Below are 21,790 nucleotides of genomic sequence, written 5' to 3' on the forward strand. Positions count from 1 at the left end.
TCCTGGGTTTCAAATCTCTCTGAACTGTTACTCTATTAAGGCCAACTAGTTGTTTATACATACCTCACGCAACTCTGCTAATCTGTCCTTCATCTTTGTATATTGGAAGTTAAATTTTACAAACGTTTAATCTCCAAAGCCAGAAAGCATCTCTATTTTACTGTTACTAAAAAAAAAGAAATACATCATAGCTTAGAAATTCTGTTTTCTGTCCATGGTTTGCAAAAAACAACATTTGGGATCAGGGATTAAAATCCAACACAACTATTAGTATGTCATTGTGTTGCAAATATATAGCTTTTAAATTATAAACTCAAAAATATATGTAAAACATTCACAATAGAGATAATTTGTGATGAAAGTAATATTTTACATAGGAAAAACATATATTCCGTCACAAGTTTACTGGTTATGTTAATGCTAGTCGATTAACTGAAATAAATTTTGCTGAACTTAAATGACAGGTTAACCTTTTTTACTCTGCAGACTTGCTGTAAGTAAATAGCAGGACTTTGATTGAATCCTTCTAAACTTAGGTTGGGTTGTAAGCTTTGGGGAAGTCCAGATAACCTTTTTTGACAAAGCCTCATCATCATTCTCAGCTTAACGTCCGTTTTCCATGCTAGCATGGGTTGGACAGGGTATATTAATGACCCTCTTCCAATCTGACCTAGACTGTGTTAGATCTAAACTCAACTTCCTCTGTATCATGTCTGTCCTTATAACCTCCTGCCAAGTCTTTCTCAGTCTGCCTCTGGGCTTTGCCCCAGGGACTATCAAGTCCCTACACTTTCTTACCCAATTATCCTCCTTCATTCTTTCCAAGTGCCCCAGCCAATTCAATCTTCTTATCTGGATAACATCTTTAATTCTGTGGATACTTAGCCTGCTTCTTAGCTCATCTGAACTCTTTCTGTCTCTCAGACTGGCGTTACACATCCACCTAACGATTCTCATATCATTCCTTTCTAAACGGTCAAGATCTTCCTGCTTCACTGCCCATGTCTCACTCCCGTACAACATAAAACTTCTTACGCAGGCCTCATACAACCTACCTTTTACCTCAATTGACAAGACTCGAAGTAACTCCCTGAACTTTTTCCAAGCGGAACCTATCCTGCAAGTAACACTTCTTCCAACACCCAACACCTAAACATTGGACTAAACATTGCATATTTTTTTTATAAAACTGTCATAAAGCTACTGTATGAATTTAAAACATTTAGTTCAGTACTTAGTTTAAAATGATATTGTAGAAAATTAGACAGGAAAACCCTTCAAATTTGACAATTTCCAGATGCATTATGTCGAATAATCGAACCATAATATTCAGATATTCAGGCCAGGTCCTACCAAGTGTTTAAAAATATGCCAAGATTGCAGCAAATGAGTTAGCCGGCTGCACTTTCCCCATGGATCAGAAAAAGTAAATTTGTTTGCAGGACCACAAAACAACTGCACCACTTAATTTGTCCCCAGGGTTTTTTATGATAATGGAGTGTTCCTTGGCAGGAAAGATCCTAGGGGACAGGTTAGGGAGCCAAAAAAACTGATTGGCAAAGACAAAACAAAAAAACTTCTAGCTGTGATTGGTGAGATGTTAAAATATTACGATATCGAGTTTGGGAGATTTGTCGAGACTTGCTTTCTTTCGCTTTTTCAACTCACTGACCAAGGTTTTCCATACCATATATGGTTGATCAGAGGACGCAGACATAACATATTTTTAATGATTGTGTTACAGTACCCTGTGTTTTTAACCAGATTGTCTCATAGATGAATTCCTTTTTTACATTTTTCAGTGGAAAGCTCTTTTTACTCTAACAATTGCTTGGAAGGAAGAAAAAGCAGGTGAAGTGAGGTTATTTTCGGTCAATTGTTTTACACAAAGATATAATAGATGAGTTGCAAATGTTTACAAAGTCCCATATCCTGACAGGTAAGAAAAGAAGGACCACATTGGCTAAATTGGCTATTCACACTAATTTATAGATTTTTAGGAATATATAAGTTTGAAAATGTGTTCAATTGTTTTTCATTATCTTCTCTGTTTAAGAGCAGACTTTACCAATTTTAGCATTAGTGTTTTTTTATCACTTTATTTCGAATGTCGCAATCTTTTGTTTATATTTTTTGCATGTGCATACTTCAAGTGAATTAAAATATTTCAGAAACCATGAACATCTATACTCGATAATAGTTGTAAACCTTAACAATGTCACTATGTAAGATTTTCTCCTGTCACTTATGCCAGGCCTGAAAGAACTTACTGATGAAAAGTAAATGTCAGGCAGAAATTCATATATTCATTGGCATCTTTAACTGGTAAAAAGAGATTTAAAATGGAACAATCGTTTAAAATCCTGTTTTCAAACAAGATTGCATATTTAATCTGGCTAAAACAAGCAGCTAACTAGCTAGTGTATACTGACCAAATTTATTGAACGTCTTAATTCCATGATTTCAACTTTCTCCGTAGCTTTCTCTTTTCACTGACAAAAATGGCTGGCTATATCTTACGTCCATGATGTATTATATTACCATTTTCACTGGCACCAAAACCTGTACTTTACGGAATAGAAACCTCAAACATCACTGGGGTAGATCAAACATGAGAAAATTTTTGCGAGGGGGTATGACATTTTTATCTACTGTTATTATTGTAATCATTTATTAAATGCCAAACAACCCTATATTATTATGAAACTGGACTAGGCTGGATAATATTTTTTTTAAAATATTACCATGTGTGCTCTCCTCCACAGATCCATTTTGGTAATTCGCGTCACCAAGTTTTCCCAATGACAAGTCTGTTTTTAAGCATCATTAAAAGGTACATGCAGATGTTCCAAGCAGCTACTAGCTTGATCTCAGAGAAGTCGCAACCAAAGTATTGCAACAATTTTAATTATAAAATAGACTTAAGAAATAACTCCAGTGGATCTCACATTGGAAAAACACATCACAGAATTAAGACGCAAATCACATAGGACGTTTTTGGCGGATTCTTTTTCGCTCGGCCCTGACGCAATTGCCTTCCTTCTTGTTCGCCAGCATTTTTACAAAGTTGTTTTTAGGGATGGCTTATATATAGACAAAACGAGGAAGTTGCCAGATCGTTGCTAGAGTTGTTTGTTGAGATAATCACGGAATTAGGACGGTATACGCTAGCTAAAATTCTAGCCAGCAGCTAGCTGATAAATAGGATTGCTTTTATTTCAGAAAATCTGAGTTCAAGTAACTGAAAATAGTTTGTTATTTTTCTAAAAATTTAAATAAGTTACAGAAAAGGTTGCCTGGCAAATCGAATCTAAAATGGCACTTCAGCATATATATAGCTAACATAAAAGAAACAACAGTCCCTCCTTTCGTTTTCAGAAAGTGGTTTTATATGTACCTAGCTAGCAAGTCTAACGTCTGTTGTGAATGAAAATTGTATAGGAAAAAGTTACATGCATTTTAAAAATATATACAAGGAAACCTCCTAAAGCTAGCTATAGCTTAGCCAAGTGGTAGCAAACAACTCCCATTTTATCCAGCCATCACTGCGCAGCATTTTGAACTAGCCTTGGAATTTTTGTAATCAGAGCCCTACGCATAAGTTTACTTATTTATTTTTTGTAGCAACCAGAATGGGCGATTATGAGTCATCGCTTTTTTTTTGCTGCTGTAGCTAAAAATAAAACGCCCTCACTCGGAGTTTCACTTCTTGAATCCTGTGTATAAATTTGTAATTAATAAAATATCATTTTTATACCCTACTGATAATTAGATTTACTACTATCTAATACTGATAAATAGATCGTCAGAGCATAACAGGTCACATCAACAGTTTATAGAAAAAACAGCCCGGGTTAGACAAAAATATTACACTTTTTTATACATTGAAATCGACTATCACAAATAGAAAGTATTATCAGTTTAGTTACCTTGACGTACCTTAAAACTTAATAAGAATAAGAATGCCCGGGGACGTGTTATGACTCTTATTAGAAAAGTATCAGAACGAGATTGTCGATGGTTTTGTTCGCGAAACATATAGCTATAGTCGTGCATCTATTAAGAACGGTTAAACGCATATATAAAACATCATAAATGAAGGACTTGCTTCATTTGCCGCAGAACCATGTAAGGCGTAATCCAGTCTAAGTTTCTTTTTCAGCTTTCCATTCTACCCTACCAAGATGGCAGCCACAAGAAGGTTGGCTAAGGTCTGCTAGTTTTAATTTATTTCCTTATTGATTTCTTGTTGTTTTTGTTGTTAGTGCATGTATTGCAACACAAATTTCCCTTGATGTATGTTTTGACAGGGCATATAAAAATTACTTATCTTCTTCAATTGACAAATATATGCAGAAGTAAGTGAGGGAAAATGAAAGATGTAAATATATGATCTGCGGCAGACAAATTTTCAGATTTGAATTAACATGCTGATTGTTTGCAACAAAATTGACCAACATAAGAGAACATGCGAATTTTAATGTTTATACATAATACAACTGCAGCTATAGCTAAGTAGCTGAACATTTAATGTTTTATCAATGAAGTAATATATGTGCAAATTAACTGCAGTGAAAATGTTTAACTGCAATTAAATATCACGGTCAAATTTTTATTAAATTTAAAAAAATTACATAATTAAATCCTGTTCTAACGATCAATTTGATGATGTTAATCGAATCCGAAAATATCAGGTGTAGTGTGAGCCAACTCATTGGAGCACTACAAAAATTATAATTAAGTTCAGCATTTAGAGAAAAAATCCATTTTAAAATTAAAAAAATTTTGGTTGTAGTAAAGCAACAATTTTTTATCATAGAACTTAATACCTAGCTAAAAACACTGAGTTTGTGTCTTTCATTTGATACAATAATATATAGTTTTATATAGGCAGAATTTTTTTTGAGTTAGGACCCTCATTTTTACAGAATAAAGCAATCAAAAGCGTGTGGTCCTTTGCAACCATTATGTTTAAATTTCACATAATCCCACTTAATCCACCTCTTTAAACTTGCCGGTTACAAATTTTGTTCCAGTTGTGGAAAAGTACTTTATTTGTTCAGAAAAACATGCTGTTTTTGTCAGCTATGGGTCAATGCTTGAAGTGCACAAAATATTAAATGATTACGTACATACAGACAAAATGTATAAACAGCTTATAAATCAAGTTCAAAAACAACTGGAATGATGAAAATCTACTCTAAAAAAGAGAAGATTACAACTCATCAACAACTCATATATTTATTGATAACTTAAAATTATATTTTATGATATTTATTTGTCATTCTAGCTTTTCTGACTTTGTATATCAAAAATATTTTGTTTCACAAAATAGGGCCAGCCAGGTGAATCTAGCCAAATATTTGTTACGTATACACACCTATATCTAACATGACTGACACACCCAAGAGAACTTACCCAATGATTAATATTCTTCCTTGCTGAAAACGAATGACAAAATAATAGACAGGGAATAAGGGATGAGGGTGGAGGTCCAAATGGTGTTTAATATTTGAACTTGTTTATTGTATTTGCAGTGTAGCTAATATTTTCTATGCAGTTCAATTTTTGTGAAGGCATATAAAAGTTTAGTAAGAAATACTAGAATTTGCTTTTAAAAATTGATTTTGATTTTTCCCACCTTAACTACTCCGATTTCCCAGTGGTAAGAAAAATTACGCTGGGTCTCCTGGCTAAGTTTTAGGTCAAGGTGATGGCTTCATTAATTTAATATAGGATATTGACGTTAAAGTAGTGTTATTTTCGCCGCGCCGTAATGTCAGAAAGTTTAACATATTAGACATGCATTTTTCTGCAACATTAAAATAAAATAAACACATCCACTTTGCCTGTTACAGACACACAGACACACTCTCCGCATTATTATAGAAATAGCGTGATAATAAAAAAGTGCAGAATTGTGTGTTTCACTCTAATAATTTCTGCAAAAATTTTTATTCAGCACACTGGTTCTTTCACTTTTTATACCGTTAATACATAGCCTTGTATAGTCAACAAAAATATGTTGGGTGTGGAATGATTTGGCAAGTGTAATTTTTTTCCAAATGAGTATCGGCAAATATGACTGCTTTTGAGGGAATAATTCTTCTGTCACAAGGGCAAAGTTTTTTGAACATTTTTTGTATTGATTTATAGGAACTTGAATCCATCAAAGACTCTGGACAAAAAATATTTAGGGATATTCAAGTTGATGAATCTAATATTCTAAATTGGCAAGGAAAAATATGTACTGTAAGTTTACTTTTGTTTATCATTTTTGACAACAGATAGTCAGTGTGACCACTCCTCCCTAAAACCTTTAAAACCCTTAGTGAAAAAAATCTATCCCCATGTAGGTTCTAATGGTATTGCTGATAAACTTGCCAATGCAATAAAATTTGAGGTATAGTGTTTTTTCAAAAAATTAGACTACAAATCTAGAAAATAAGTAAAGTACTTTAGACATATTTCTGTGCTCTTAAACTAACAAACACTGAACAGAATGCATGCTTCCCTCTCCATCTTTTGCAACCCTCCTTCACAAATTCAATGAACATTTTTAATGTAGCACCAAAGAACACTTCAATTCTCTGATTAAGATGCTGTATAATTGACTTAATTGTTGTACTAGTTCGTAACCGACGAATAAGCAAGCTTAGTTCAATATCAGCCTTAGTTTTCTGTTCTTGAACAAAATATAGGCATTCTTGTCTATCTGTTTCCATAGGCATACTTGTCTATCTGTTTCTATAAAAATTATGTCAATAAAATTAAAACTTGATGTAGGTAGGCGCTTTTTTATTAAGTATATATCTCTGTGGTGCTTTTTTCTTTCAGGAGGAACCTCCATATAACAAGGGTGCATTTAAAATAGAGATTGTTTTTCCTGCAGAGTATCCATTCAAACCACCGAAAGTAAGTTTGGTTTCTTTGCCTGCTACATGTTTGTTGTGTAACTGATGTAAAATGTTGCAACGACTGTTTGACGTTTTTGATGTGTTTGATGAAACTTCTTAGTTAAATCAAAATCTGTGACGTACTTTTGCCTAAGTTTTGTATTTTGTATTTTTTTTTCTGTAAATCTGTATTTTTAACACAATCACCATGCCATATATTGATTCTCTGCAATTGGTTCTTAGATCACATTTAAAACAAAAATCTATCATCCAAATATTGACGAGAAGGGCCAAGTATGTCTCCCAATAATTTCTCCTGAAAATTGGAAACCTGCCACGAAAACCGACCAAGGTACGTGTATTTGTGAATTGCAAGGTTGTCAAACTACGCTGTTGCCCACCCCCTTAAAAAGATAGTTTTACATTCACTTATTTAAATAAAAAGTTAGCGAACGAATCTATTAATAAAATTAAGTGTCACATGGTGTAAAACTTTGAGTAATAATTTTTTATAATAACACTTATAATATATTTGCGTTTGAGAGCACCTTTCAAAACATTGAAAGTGAAACAAATAAATAAAAGATAAGTATTTTGTGGACCAAGCGTTGAAAATAAAGTGCTTGTTGTGTCACCCCTGCTTCCAACCAATCTGGACTGCACACTACAAAAGCAATTTTTACCGATGCCTTTCCACACCCTTGTTTTGTTAACTGATGGTTTTCATTTCTTCTAGTGATTCATGCCTTAGCAGCTTTGATATCTGATCCAGAACCAGAACATCCTCTGCGAGGCGATCTAGCAGAAGAATACACCAAAGATAAAAAGAAATTCATGAAAACAGCCGAAGAATACACTAAAAAGTATGCAGAACAAAGGCCGCAAGAATAGTGATATGCAGGATTTTTTTAAATAAACTTTATTGTACAAACGAAAACTTCATTGGAAATTGGTAAAGACATCAACAATCTAAGAATGTAATTGAAGAATCGTATAAAACTAGGAACCTTTATTGACATTGTAGATTTTCATTCTAATATGTTTTAATTTTCGTCCCGTACGCGAATTTTTTTTATTTTTTTTCACAAGCTCGTTGTGTATTGACAGTTTAGAAAAGTCTAGAAAAAAATCACCTTCGAATGTTGGTTTCAATAGGCTTTTCATTCTCACTACTTTGTCTTTACTTTTCTAATTCAGTTTAGCGTATGAGGAAAGTTAGAACTAGTTTGTTTTTTGTGTCCTTGCCGTGTAAAATCTTTTTAGACAAAAATAAGTCCAAATACACATTGTCATTTTCTGGATATTCCTCAACAACTCGTGTTTATGAAAATGCTTGACGTCTTCCCGCGAAAATTAGATTGCACAAAAATTTTATTAATAAAATTTATTTCATAAATATAGAATTATGAAGCAAGAAAAATCTATCATCCCTACGTCGAGAAATTTCCATTCTGAGAGATTACTCCTTTATAAACATTACACCAGCACGAATAAAATGTAAACATTTGAGCAGAAAGCGATATTAATAACGGAAGCGTTCATTTAATTGGTCAACTCATAAAATTCACCACGGGAGAGTAGCAACAGCGAGCGAATTCACTTTTTACTCACAGGATTCTCCAAGGGGTAGTAATAACAGCAAGCGAATCCACCATTAAATCACAGAATTCTCCATGGGGGAGTATCAAAAGCGAGCGAATCCAAAAGTTATTTTCCGGCTAAAAGACAGTTGAAGAAATGAGAAACGTTGGTTGTGCAGACACTGGTGTTCAGATTGCTTTCAAAGGATATAGTATAGAATAAATCCGCAACCCTACAATTATTTGGCACCTTATACCGTTTTTTAAACTTCACTTCGGGCTTCATCTAGCGGTACAGTAGCTTTTTGTTAAAGTGTGGACTTGAAAATCCCATTTGTAAAGTTGGTTTTTACTGTTCTAGCCTGCAAAATACGACAGAGAAGTCACCCAGTTATCCTGAAAACCACATCAATTTATAAATCCTATGTATATTGGAATCTTAAAAACTGACTAAAATAGCAACAGGGGCGGCGCCACTAAGGGGGCTGGGGACTTCAGAGCCCCCCCCCCCCACCCCACTTTTTTGCTTAGTAATAATTTTTAGTAATAATTTCTCTATCACTGCATGAAAATTGATGCTATCCAAGCAGAGAACCTGCAGGCTATCTCACTAAATAATGCAATTAGCTTAAAGGAAGACATGAGTCCAGACACATGGTATTTCCCTTTGACGTTCATCAAACCAGGCAAAAATTCAAACGCTGCATACCAGTCTGTAAGAAATCTGCTTTAAAAATTAGTGCAGCTTCTTCCAGAAGACAATCAGCAAACTATTTGGAGTCATAAAATTGTTGTCAACCCAAACAATCTCTGGAATTAAACTCCATACAAGTTGATGAGTCCATTAGTTGCGAGTTGTACCAGTTTGTGCGCAAGTTAATAAGCCCAGTGGTAGCAAAACCACTTCGACTTCCAGATGTGCCAATAACTGAGTTTGTTTTGAACATTTTGTTTATTGAGAACCAACTGTTACTCACCTAGAACTATTAAAAGGTAACCCATTTAAAGTCCCATCAAAAAGTCAATCGACTCCAAACGACCACATGCGCTGCTGCACACACTGTGCGTATGCTATCGTGACATCCACTGTGCAACTTTCTTCTTATGAAGCCCCTGTTGATAAAACCGACATCAAAAGTCAAATCAGGACAACACAACTAATTGTTTTAACCATTCCAAAAAAAATATTAATATTAAGGCTACAGAAATAACAAGAAAAACTGTGCCTTGCAGCAATCGCAAATTTGCAAAAGATTGTTTCCATACACCTGACAATCTATAACTTCCCCCGCCCAAGATAACCATGCACATCTTCTTGAATATTCAAGCATGGTTATTCATAGACCATAAGAATTTGGGCGAATTAGTTTTGAGAAAGCGATTCAGCAGGTGACATTTCTTTCAATCGGAGGCATGGGATTACATTTGATCAGTCGCCAGTGACATGAAATAATATTGGTTTTAAAACAGAAGTTTTTTATAAGCATAGTGTTATTTAAGCCCATCCTCACGCTCGTGTTCGAGCTTCATTTTATGGTAATGATACGCTTATTTATAATTAGCCAAAACACTCAGCTTTTTCTGCGAACAAAATCCACGCTCTCTTGATATTTGAAGCAGAATGAGTTTTTATACACACCTTGTGGCACAGGGAATAAAGCGAAAGGCTCAACGATTAATCTTTTTTTCCAAATGTTAACAAAATTTATATAGCACAAATTTTCTCGAGGAGAGGTAAAACGTATCAGGTAATTTGGATATTAACAAACAAAAGAAATCTTCCATCTGCAAAAAGGCCATATAAAACTAGCCTACTACCGAAAACGTTGCTCACACTACGGTCTATAAGAATGTTCGTAGATCACAGCGATGGAGCAGGAGTTCTATGTGTAGATGATAGAAAATGTGAAAAATGACACGAATATAAAACAGAAATTGTATAAGTTTTTTCAAAAATATCACAAACACCACTATAAACGCAAACAAAATAGAAATATCTACCAACAAAAATAGTTGTGCTAGATATGCAAAAAACTTTATATAAAAAATGAAACCTTTTAATAATCATCAACCAAATACAAATAAACTTTCTTTTAAGAAAGGTGATAGGTAAAAGAAAAGTCAAAAAATATACGATGTTAAATGAAGGTTATTAAAATGCGATTCAACCTTATTGTGTGCGGCTTAACAGCGTGATTCTTTTGTTGTGTTAATTACACCAGTGAAAACCAAAGATTGCTTCACAAAATTTACAACGTTTTAAACCATTGTTCGGTATGACATTAGATTTGCATTTCCTGCGTATTTTATTTCAATCGTCCATAAGTCTACGGATGATATAGTAACTCTCAATTCCTCTGTCGCTGAGCTCATTATCAAATTCTATCACTGGCTCAGTATTCATAATAATGCAAGTATTTTCGATGATTTCAGCAATTTTTGCTCCATAAATTTAGACATAGGCACAAACAACCCTGTGAACTGAAAGTTTGTTCTTTTACTTGTTTGTCGCAAATATTCTCGGAATTGTTCATTCTAGACGTTGCAAATGGTATCTCTGAGACTAAATTCGACTTAACAGGAGCTTCGCTTAACTCAAACATTCGTTAAGTCGAACTTTTATAATCATTCCCTCAAAGGTTCGAGTTACAGTAAGTTACCTGTCTTCATCACAGATAAAAATGTGTTTGTACGCTAGGCCTATAATACAACTCCTGCTAGAACTCAAACCTGGAATCCTTTATAATGTTTCAGAAGGACCATACCAACTACAAGAGGACATCCGCACACATATCTACAATCAAAATATGAACAACGGGAAGCAACGATATAAAAAGACTGACACCAAAGTCTGCTCTCTCGAAAAAAACAATTCCAATCCATTTTTAAACGTATATTCCTTAAAATTAAGTAAGCATAAATACCCAATTAGGCTTATGTATATTGTCCTTGCGCGTGCATATACGGATCTTTGGTAACATTCAAAACTAGTCTATATGTGAAATAATATAACAATGTGACAACGAGAAACCATCTTTCCTCTTTTGGCCCTATCTGTTTAAGCCAGTCATTTGATGTACTAGTAAGCCCTAACCCCGCTGCAGCTTCAAGGCGAAACATCGCCACATCATGAATACGCGTTTTGCTCATTCAAGGTGCAATCACACGATATCACCTGATCCATTTTAAACCTAACTATAACTTATAGCAAGTGTTACAAATACTTTGAGATTTTCTGCACTCAATTTTCAACATACAAAATTTGTTGTTTGCATTTATATACCATAGTAAAAGTGAAGGTTTAAGCCGCCCTGGGTTGTAGTAGTTATTTGTCTTAGAGTTTTTTTGGTCTAAATCTTTATTATAAAGCTCAGAGACAAAAACATCAAACAAGAAGCCCTGCGGCTCTAACATTTCAGTCATAAGCTTTGTTTTTACCACATCTTATGTATATTGCATTTATTTGAGCAAAATAATTTTTTTATCACAACACGGTAAACGTTAAAAAGGAAAGGCGGATGATTAAAAAATGCACCTTTGATAAAAGGGAGGATTCATGGTATTTTCCTCCGTCTGTAAATTTATTTATAAGCGAAGCAAACCCACGCAATATTTTAGCAAGTTTCTCCACAAAAGATGAACATTCTGACATAACGAACTGATTCGACATAACGAACTGATTCTGACATAACGAACTGATTCCACATCACGAACTGATTCGACACAGCGAACTGATTCGACATAACGAACTGATTCGACATAACGAACTGATTCGACACAACGAACTGATTCGACACAACGAACTGATTCGACATAACTATCTGATTCGACACAACGAACTGATTCGACATAACGAACTGATTTGACATAACAAACTGATTCCACATCACGAACTGATTCGACACAACGAACTGATTCGACATAACGAACTGCTTCGACATAACGAACTGATTCGACATAACGAACTGATTCGACACAACGAACTGATTGGACACAACGAACTGCTTCGACATAACGAACTAATTCGACACAACGAACTGCTTCCACATAACAAACTGATTCCATATCACGAACTGATTTGACACAACGAACTGATTCGACATAACGAACTGCTTCGACATAACGAACTGCTTCGACATAACGAACTGATTCGACAAAACGAACTGATTCGACATAACGAACTGCTTCGACATAACGAACTGCTTCGACATAACGAACTGATTCGACAAAACGAACTGATTCGACATAACGAACTGCTTCGACATAACGAACTGCTTCGACATAACGAACTGATTCGACACAACGAACTGCTTCGACATAACGAACTGCTTCTACATAACGAACTGATTCGACACAACGAACTGCTTCGACATAACGAACTGATTCGACATAACGAACTGATTTGACATAACAAACTGATTCCACATCACGAACTGCTTCGACATAACGAACTGCTTCGGCATAACGAACTGATTCGACAAAACGAACTGATTCGACAAAACGAACTGATTCGACATAACGAACTGATTCCACATCACGAACTGATTCGACACAACGAACTGATTCGACATAACGAACTGCTTCGACATAACGAACTGCTTCGACATAACGAACTGATTCGACAAAACGAACTGATTCGACATAACGAACTGCTTCGACATAACGAACTGCTTCGACATAACGAACTGATTCGACAAAACGAACTGATTCGACATAACGAACTGCTTCGACATAACGAACTGCTTCGACATAACGAACTGATTCGACACAACGAACTGCTTCGACATAACGAACTGCTTCTACATAACGAACTGATTCGACACAACGAACTGCTTCGACATAACGAACTGATTCGACATAACGAACTGATTTGACATAACAAACTGATTCCACATCACGAACTGCTTCGACATAACGAACTGCTTCGGCATAACGAACTGATTCGACACAACGAACTGATTCGACAAAACGAACTGATTCGACATAACGAACTGATTTGACATAACAAACTGATTCCACATCACGAACTGATTCGACACAACGAACTGATTCGACATAACGAACTGCTTCGACATAACGAACTGCTTCGACATAACGAACTGATTCGACAAAACGAACTGATTCGACATAACGAACTGCTTCGACATAACGAACTGCTTCGACATAACGAACTGATTCGACACAACGAACTGCTTCGACATAACGAACTGCTTCGACATAGCGAACTGATTCGACATAACGAACTGATTCGACATAACGAACTAATTCGACACAACGAACTGATTCGACATAACGAACTGCTTCGACATAACGAACTGCTTCGACATAACAAACTGCTTCGAGATAACGAACTGCTTCGACATAACGAACTGATTCAACATAACGAACTGCTTCGACATAACGAACTGATTCGACAAAACGAACTGATTCGACATAACAAACTGATTCCACATCACGAACTGATTCGACATAACGAACTGATTTGACATAACAAACTGATTCGACATAACGAACTGCTTCGACATAACGAACTGATTCCACATAACCAACTGATTTGACATGATGATTCGCCTCGTTGAATAAAAAACTGATTGGACGACACAAAAACTTATCCAACGACTTAAAAAATCAAAACTGATTTCGCTTCGTAGTAATCCGTCCTTTGGAATAGTGGTGAGCATGTTAGTCTAATTAACTAAGCTTTCTTAGAGGATGCCCAAAATTCAATCTTCTTTACAAAAACTTAGATGCAAAAAGTGTTTAAAAGTACATCCCGAATTTAAATCAGCTAATACATGTAAATCAATTTCTCACAGCAAAACCCGAATCTAAATCAAGCAATTAGCTGGAAGCCATATGTATTTGTTTGGATGAGTGAGACCATTCACGCTCAAAATATTTATGCAGGAAAGAAAAAAGAAAAAAGCGTCAAAAAACTCGTTTTTAAACCAGCGTATTTTTCCCGCATAACTATTCCGATTTTCCGGTGATGAGGAAAATTATGCTGGGTTTTCTGGCTACAAGCATGTGCGTATGATTTACTAAACAACTTCGCATGTGAGAGTGAGAAAATAAGCAATCGAAACGAAAAACAAGGAGAGAAAGGAAAAGGAGTTAACTAAAGTAGCTAACTGGCAAGAACGTAGGTGCTTAATGTAAGAAACACAATTTCATGCCTAAGACTAGGCTTGTGACATGTAGGCCACATGAAACTAATGGGGGCACGAAATGTTACGCCTGCGTTGGTTGGTATGTCATTTTTGTATAAGGTTACGCCTTTGGACTTACTGGCATGATTTTATATATATATTTTTATATGATTTTATATATATTGTCGTTTGTCTGTTCTTCTTTTTTTTAATAAACTCTTAACGTAACACAGATACAACCGACTGGTAGCCTTGTAGTATGGCGTTGGCTTCCAGTGCGAGAGGTCTTTGGTTCAAACCATGACCAAGTCGTGCTAGAGGCTATAAAAGTGTGAATATATCTTTTCTGTTCAGTGCTCGGCATGGGAATGGGATTGATATCTTAGCCGGTTGTCTGGTTGAGCGATTGATGTGCTTTCACAACTTTTGTAGCTCAAATGGGAGCTTCAAATGCACTAGGACGACCCCTTCGCGGGAATCTCGTTAATGGCAGATTTCTTCAGACAAATTTGATATTTCGCGCAAGTGACGAACAGACTTTCTCGTGATAATGATGTACTAAAAATACCGAAGCCGACAGAATTTTCAGGTGTTTTCAATGGTATATTTAATTCATATGATCATCGGGGAACTTTAAATGATATGGCTTCTCCAAACATTGTTGATTGGATAAAGCTATCATCCAGGTATATTCATTCCATCAAACAATCAATTTAATTTCTCTAAGTACAACGGATTCTTAGAGAAAGGAATTTTAAAGCAAAGCTCTATAAACTTTCATAAAATCTCTTATAAGTTCAGGCTAGCCCCTTAAAATATGTTTTTGGTAAAAGAATGTGTAAATTTTAATTGTTGTTTCCTTATCCTAATTACATATTCTGATATGTTTTTCACTTACTCAGATTTTAACTTTTTAGACAATAATAATCATAACTAGACAGTGTATATATTGTACGGATATCCTGTGCACATACTATCTTCAGTTATGGAAAGTGTTGAAAGCACAATGGACACGGCGCATTATATCAACAGAAAAGAAATACAGGTATGAGTAAATACAGTTTCATTTTGGTACTACAGTATACACCTTTTTTCTATAAGAAACACGATCTTAAGAAACATGAGAGTCAAATTGTTTAAGGTTTAAGAAACATATAAGAAACATCATCAGGATGAGTTAGCAAAAAGAAAGGTTATGAAGTTTAGAATTAAAAATAAAATAAAATAAATAGTAATTTTAACTGTCAGTAGACATTGTGTGGCTGGTTATGTGAAAAATGTTTTAATCTCATCTCCCTGTTCAATTGCAAGTGAACACCACAGAAATGTTTCCCGTGTGAAATTTAAGTTAAACTAACCATTTCAGGTTAGTTTAAAAACTTAAAAAAAAATACAGTCACGCACAACTCCAATTTCCTGTTTATAATAAAAAACCGGTTAAACCAGTCGTTAGCCCGTGGAAAAATCCACGGGTTCGCCCGTCCTTTTTATACCTGACTGTATGCTTCTCGCTACTTGCGCAGCTAAGCTACCATTTTGCGTGACAGACGGACAGACGTATACGGGTATTATAATATAGATAGATAGATTTTATCTTTTCTAGAAATAAACTTTTTACACGGTATGTACATTAGTGTTGACTATAATTTAAGTTCTGTTTATCAACGTTCTGTGAAGAAAAAGGTATTAAGAAATAAGATGAAAAAGTAACACAGAAAAGAGAAACGTAAACGCCTCTATAAAGATTAAAAGAAAGAGACGCTCGAAAAAGATAAAAAACTCTTGTTGCTTGAAAGACAAAACTTTTAAAAAAAGAGGTTCAAAAACACGAAAAGCAGCTGGTTTAAGTTCCAACCGAATGATATCGATAAATTCTCTATCATCAACATTACACAAAAAATTTATAATTAACACCGTTAAACACCGTTTAAAGTGTATTTTGTCGGAGTTTATTGGAGAAGACAGCAAATTCTCTCCCAATCTTCATTCAGTTATGGAAAAATGTAATTTATCGAAGTCTGGTACAAGTGATAACAGGAATTTGCAAGGGATTTGGTTTCATGCACAGCAAAAATATTTTGTACAACGATATAGCAAAAACATTGTCTTACGATTATAGGTTGATTTTTCTGACTTGCGACATGCCATAAAGCGTGGTAGTGAAAAGTAGAAAACATTGTCATCTTGTTTTCGAATTAAAGAACGTACCTGGTTCTTATTAAAATATTGAAACAAATGCTGACAGTATTGGATATAATTTTGAAAAAGTTGCAAAAAGATTAAAGTGGGAGGGATTGGATAATATTTCTACTTCTATGATGAACAAAGTTCCGTTAAATTTAAGCAAAGTAGTATTTAATCTGGGAAACCTCACAACTATAGTTGTTAACTAAAAACTGTATTTACTTTGTTATTGTGAGTTCGATGTTTTTTGTGTACATGCCCAATGTTTTAACATTCTTTTGCAACCTGGACATCCACACACGGCACATTTTTGCATCCTCGTTTTGCGACTAAACGTTTGTTGGCTGTTCATGCATGCACTAGTCTAGCTTGACGCGTTAGTGGATGGAGCATATCTTTATGCTTATAGGCGGTACGTGTTTGTGTACATGCCTAGCACACTACACATTCACACACAGCACATTTTTTGCGTTTTTGTTTTGCGACTAAAAGTTTGTTGTATTTCAGTTAAAATTGTTAAATATAAAATAAAATTTGGTAAATCCTTTTTTCATGGCATAATTATCATTATCAATTTTTAATATGAAGAGTCTTTTGAAGTACAAATTGTATTTTGTTCAACAAAAGGAGACTGTTCGTTAGTGAAATTTATTAAAAAGTTGTTGTTGTCTAGTCAGAAGCAGCGAAAATGTTGGTCCGCATAAATCGGTAGAAGTGCACAATTTTAGAAGTGGTTTTGCAACAGAAAAACGTCATGCATGACTTAACTCTTAGATCCGCATCCAGATAACAATACACCAGATTTCTTATTCGGACAACTTTAGAACACCTTGCTCAAATAAAGACAATTTCCAAACAGACATGTCAACGTCTTCTTTGTTGTCGGATAACACGTAAATGTTAGATTGAAGTTGCCAAAACAGAAGAACATCAAGTTATTTTCTCTTCTGTTGGGCTGTTCATATGGGAAAAGTTTACTTGGTTAGCGGGGAAATATTTCAGCATGATATATTTTTACTTTCTGTTCATATGGTATGGGCGAGAAAACCTTTTCTCGGGTGAGAAAATACCATGTGATAAGTTTCTATTGTTTATTGTGATAAGAGCCTATTGTTATTTTTGAAAATTATGCCGAATTGACATAAATTTATTTTGCCTATTGAGGAAACTTCTGTTCATATGGGAAATGCATTACCCGGTTACCGAGATCTCGATCATGCGCACCCGAGATCTCGGTACGCGGGTAAATATTTTAGTTTATATGAACGCACCTAAATCTTGTTAGGAGTTTGTTAACAACCCGAGATTTCGACCGGATATCATGCTGAAACATTTACCCGGTTCCCGAGGAAATATTTCCCATATGAACAGCCCCTTAGTGTTATCTTTATGTACGATTTGAAGTGAAAGATCGACTTTATTTTATTTTAGTTTTTTGGAATGAATGCCTATTGTGATTATTTAAATCTGTCGGATTCTTTGAATTTTCAAAGCTCAAGTATTTATACTTAATTCACACACAAACTGCAAGAAGAAAACGAAACGTATCACACAAACATGTTTTCAAGTTAAGTATACTTTTAATATCGTTTAAATTTCAACTGAATCAGGATTTTGTTGTTTTTGTTTAAACTTATTTGTCCTTTCATTTTTTTATTTGTGTTCTTTCAATAAAGATTTTATAAAAAATAGTGGAAAAAAATGGCGTCAAATTTTTTTGGGGTAAAACATACGTCTATTTTACATCGTATTTTTGATTAATATCATACCGGTGAAAAGACACAGCAGTTTTCCTACTATATAGAGCATTCCATGACTCTATAGTGTTATCAGTTTTCGACAAGCGTAAACTCAAAAAAACATTTTTAACTTCCTGGAATAAATTTCACTAACGAACAGTCTCCTTTTGTTGAACAAAATACAATTTGTACTTCAAAAGACTCTTTATATTAAAAATTGATAATGATTATTATGCCATGAAAAAAGGATTTACCAAATTTTATTTTATATTTAACAATTTTAACTGAAATACAACAAACTTTTAGTCGCAAAACAAAAACGCAAAAAATGTGCCGTGATATTGCGTTGACTAAACGTTTTCGACATAGCAGTTCTTGTAGGGTAAGAATGCGTGTACCCAAAGGGCCATTCAATTTCTCATTAATAAAATTTGTTTTTTGGCACAGCAAAAGTCAATATCCTTATCTGTTTAACAATTAGCTCACCTTTCCAATTTTGAATTTCCATCCGGGTGAAATCAAATTTTGGAATTTTGGATTTTTTTCAATTTTGGATTTCTTCAATTTAAAGTTTCAATTCCTGACTAATATGTTTTTCAATTTTAGGAGTTTTATTTTTTTTTAATTTCACACGTTACGCAGGTCACCTGTTTAGATTTTCGACATTTTTTTGTCTAGTCACCACTAAGGAGGGTTGTCGCGTATGTTAGTACATTCACTTATTTTCACTCTTTCAGACAATAGTCTAGAAAAGTTCAGACTAATAAATTTTTCTTGTCTATTCACCACGAAGGAGGGTGTTGCGCATGTAAGTCCGTAACTTTATTCGCAAGTGTGTCTTTTTTCACTCGTTTCTCTACTCTTTGATACACAAAAAGTATCGATGGAATATTTATCGCAACTTTTGAATGAAAAAAACACAGAAAGAGATCAGCGATATTTTTAAGTCTATGTACCCTGGAGTAAGAGGGTTAAGCGAAAGATCTGCGAAGAGATTTTGCAGTAAACACAACATGACTTCGCGGAAGTCACAAGAAGAAATAAACAGATTGATAGCATCAGCAGTAAGAGAGGTATACAAATGTTCTTATCTTTTCTTATTTAATTTTAATAAACACGTAAGAGATAAATATACTTTTCAACTTTTCAAGGTTGGCCCACGTACGGACGAAAAATGATGACAGGCAACATAAGACAAAAACACAATTTGAATGTAAGTCAAAAACGTGTTGCCAAAGCATTGACAATTGCCTCACCAGGAAATCAAGAAAGGAAGAGGATGGAAACCGAGCGGTTGATGAATCCAGTCTCATATCAGGCGGATTATTTTGGTCATAAGCTACATATTGACCGGAACAAAAAGGTGGCAATGTATGGAGTAACTCATGTGGTAGCTATAGATGGACATACCAGGTATGTTACGGCAGGATGGCAATTAAAAATAACGTTAAAATACATGAAAATATATACAGGTGAGAATTTCTTATCACATTTAAATGTTTCGTGAATGTATTTAAATGTAGTTTTTAAGCATATATTCCAACAATACGTTATTTCTTTACCTCAGAAAAACCTTGGTAACATACGGAATACCTAATCAACTGTGAGTTGATTGCGGTAGAGAATTTTATTTAATCCTTGGAATGCAAGAGCATTTAGCAATGCTTCTTGGTAATCAAGCAATAGACTGTTATCGACAAACAGAATCTAAGCAGGTTAGAAAGAAAAAAAATTAATCATGAAATTTTAATAGGCAGGATATTTGTCTCTTAATTGAATCCTTTCAGAACCGCCCTATTGAAAGATTTTGGATGGAGGTAAACCGTCGTGTAAATTATCCTTTAAAAACAGTTCTTGTATTTATGAAAAATGAAGAGATCATTGATATGTTAAACGACTGCGTAAAATTTTGTGTATCATTTGTTTCTTGCTTGGTAGCGTGTTATGGTCTTCACATTGTTATTTCTTCGTGGAATAATCACCCTATTCCAGGCATATATATTCATTACCAATTAAATAATTATTGTTGTATCTCTTTATAACAAATCAATTTATTTAACAGAGCATTATGGTTCCAAAAGATCCCTTAGTGTTTAAAGCGAAATTGTTGTAAAAAAATGTAATAATCGCTGCAAACAAGGTTGTCCGTATGGTTCGTATTGCTTGATTCCTAAATTTCTTTTTTTTTGGCAGAGGCGTGCCGTCAGTAATTAAAACCAGAAGTAATGGGATCGTACCATTGATGGAAGAAGTTGTATTAAATGGAAAAGGAGCTAATTACTTTACATGCAGTGGTACCCTGAATCAACGATTGCCAGTGATAGTGTGTTTGGAGTCGATCCACTTTTCAATTCACCAAGCCTTTTATCAGAAAGAATGCGAGAGTTTGAAAGCCGCTATAGTATTTCTGACCTTTTTGGATCTCTAGCGAATGAAACAATTGACAATTTCCGAGAAGCTCTTCTGTATTTTATTAACTTAACACGTACATTACAACTAAGGATTACATTATAACTGTGAAAAATTATTCTTTGTATTTCAATCTTCCTCTTCCCTGCTCCCATGTGTTAAGAAAATTACTAAGAACAGCTATTTACTATATTATACACTTTTATAAGAACAATGATAATTACTTAATTAAGCAAAAAATGAGAACAATGGCGAGACTGAAGTGTTACTGTTATTTTATTTTTTAAAAATGCTTGTCAACAAGAATCCGGTTAATTTAGAAATTTTATTTTTTCAAAATCTTCATTATTTCACGAGTTAGCACTAAACATAATTTCAAACACTTAAAATTATTGAAAAGTTTAAAATACATTAACGAAGAACGTAACTTTAAAAAAAGATAAACATTCTTGTATAAAGAAAACATGTATGTTATTATTATATCCACTTTATACCAGTGGATCTAGTCACTTATGCGAATAAAGTGAAAATTTTGTGATATTTTTGTGCTAATGATTTGGAAAATGAGCGGAATTTTTTCCAAAAAAAGTTGCGGTAAAATAAACGTTAAGTTACCCGCCCTGTTTTATCGCTAAGTTTATTGTTTTGATATTATTTCGTGCTGTAAATGAGGGATTATATTATAACGAAAATCAGCCGGATTTAAAATGTTTATGTTTAACCCTATTCAGTCCGGGGGGGGGGGGGGGGGGGAGGATTCCGCCCTTCCTGATTCCGCCCCTCCTGACGGTTTTTTTAATAACTCTTTAATGCTATGTTGCATGGCTACAATA

General features: G+C 34.4%; 2 protein-coding genes across 5 annotated transcripts in view; one reads left to right on the forward strand and one right to left on the reverse strand.

Moving 5' to 3' along the window:
• Positions 1–21,790, reverse strand: part of LOC130623560 (syntaxin-1A-like) — an 87,191-nt gene that overhangs the window by 10,984 nt on the left and 54,417 nt on the right. Inside the window, exon 2 of one of the 4 annotated variants that reach the window (XM_057439056.1) lies at positions 64–167. In XM_057439056.1, the coding sequence (XP_057295039.1) occupies positions 64–93 (30 nt within the window). In that variant the 5' untranslated portion in view covers positions 94–167. Of the gene's footprint in view, positions 1–63; positions 1,249–21,790 lie in introns of those variants that run through there. The other 3 variants (XM_057439054.1, XM_057439055.1, XM_057439057.1) reach the window with 3 other exon arrangements.
• On the forward strand, positions 4,067–7,956 carry LOC130623564 (ubiquitin-conjugating enzyme E2 L3-like). Its single transcript, XM_057439060.1, has 5 exons — positions 4,067–4,211; positions 6,157–6,252; positions 6,838–6,915; positions 7,140–7,248; positions 7,633–7,956. Exons 1-5 carry the CDS (start codon positions 4,185–4,187, stop codon positions 7,785–7,787), a joined length of 465 nt encoding a protein of 154 aa, XP_057295043.1. The 5' UTR covers positions 4,067–4,184; the 3' UTR covers positions 7,788–7,956.

The sequence above is a fragment of the Hydractinia symbiolongicarpus genome, chromosome 13, assembly GCF_029227915.1.
Source record: "Hydractinia symbiolongicarpus strain clone_291-10 chromosome 13, HSymV2.1, whole genome shotgun sequence".
Classification (NCBI taxonomy): Eukaryota; Metazoa; Cnidaria; class Hydrozoa; order Anthoathecata; family Hydractiniidae; genus Hydractinia; species Hydractinia symbiolongicarpus.

Bases quoted from the DNA above. Each gene is read 5' to 3' on its own strand.
- LOC130623564 (XM_057439060.1), top strand. From the start codon at position 4,185: ATGGCAGCCACAAGAAGGTTGGCTAAG. The intron at 6,253-6,837 runs GTAAGTTTACTT...TTTTTCTTTCAG, and splicing joins GGCAAGGAAAAATATGTACT to GAGGAACCTCCATATAACAA. The intron at 7,249-7,632 runs GTACGTGTATTT...CATTTCTTCTAG, and splicing joins TGCCACGAAAACCGACCAAG to TGATTCATGCCTTAGCAGCT.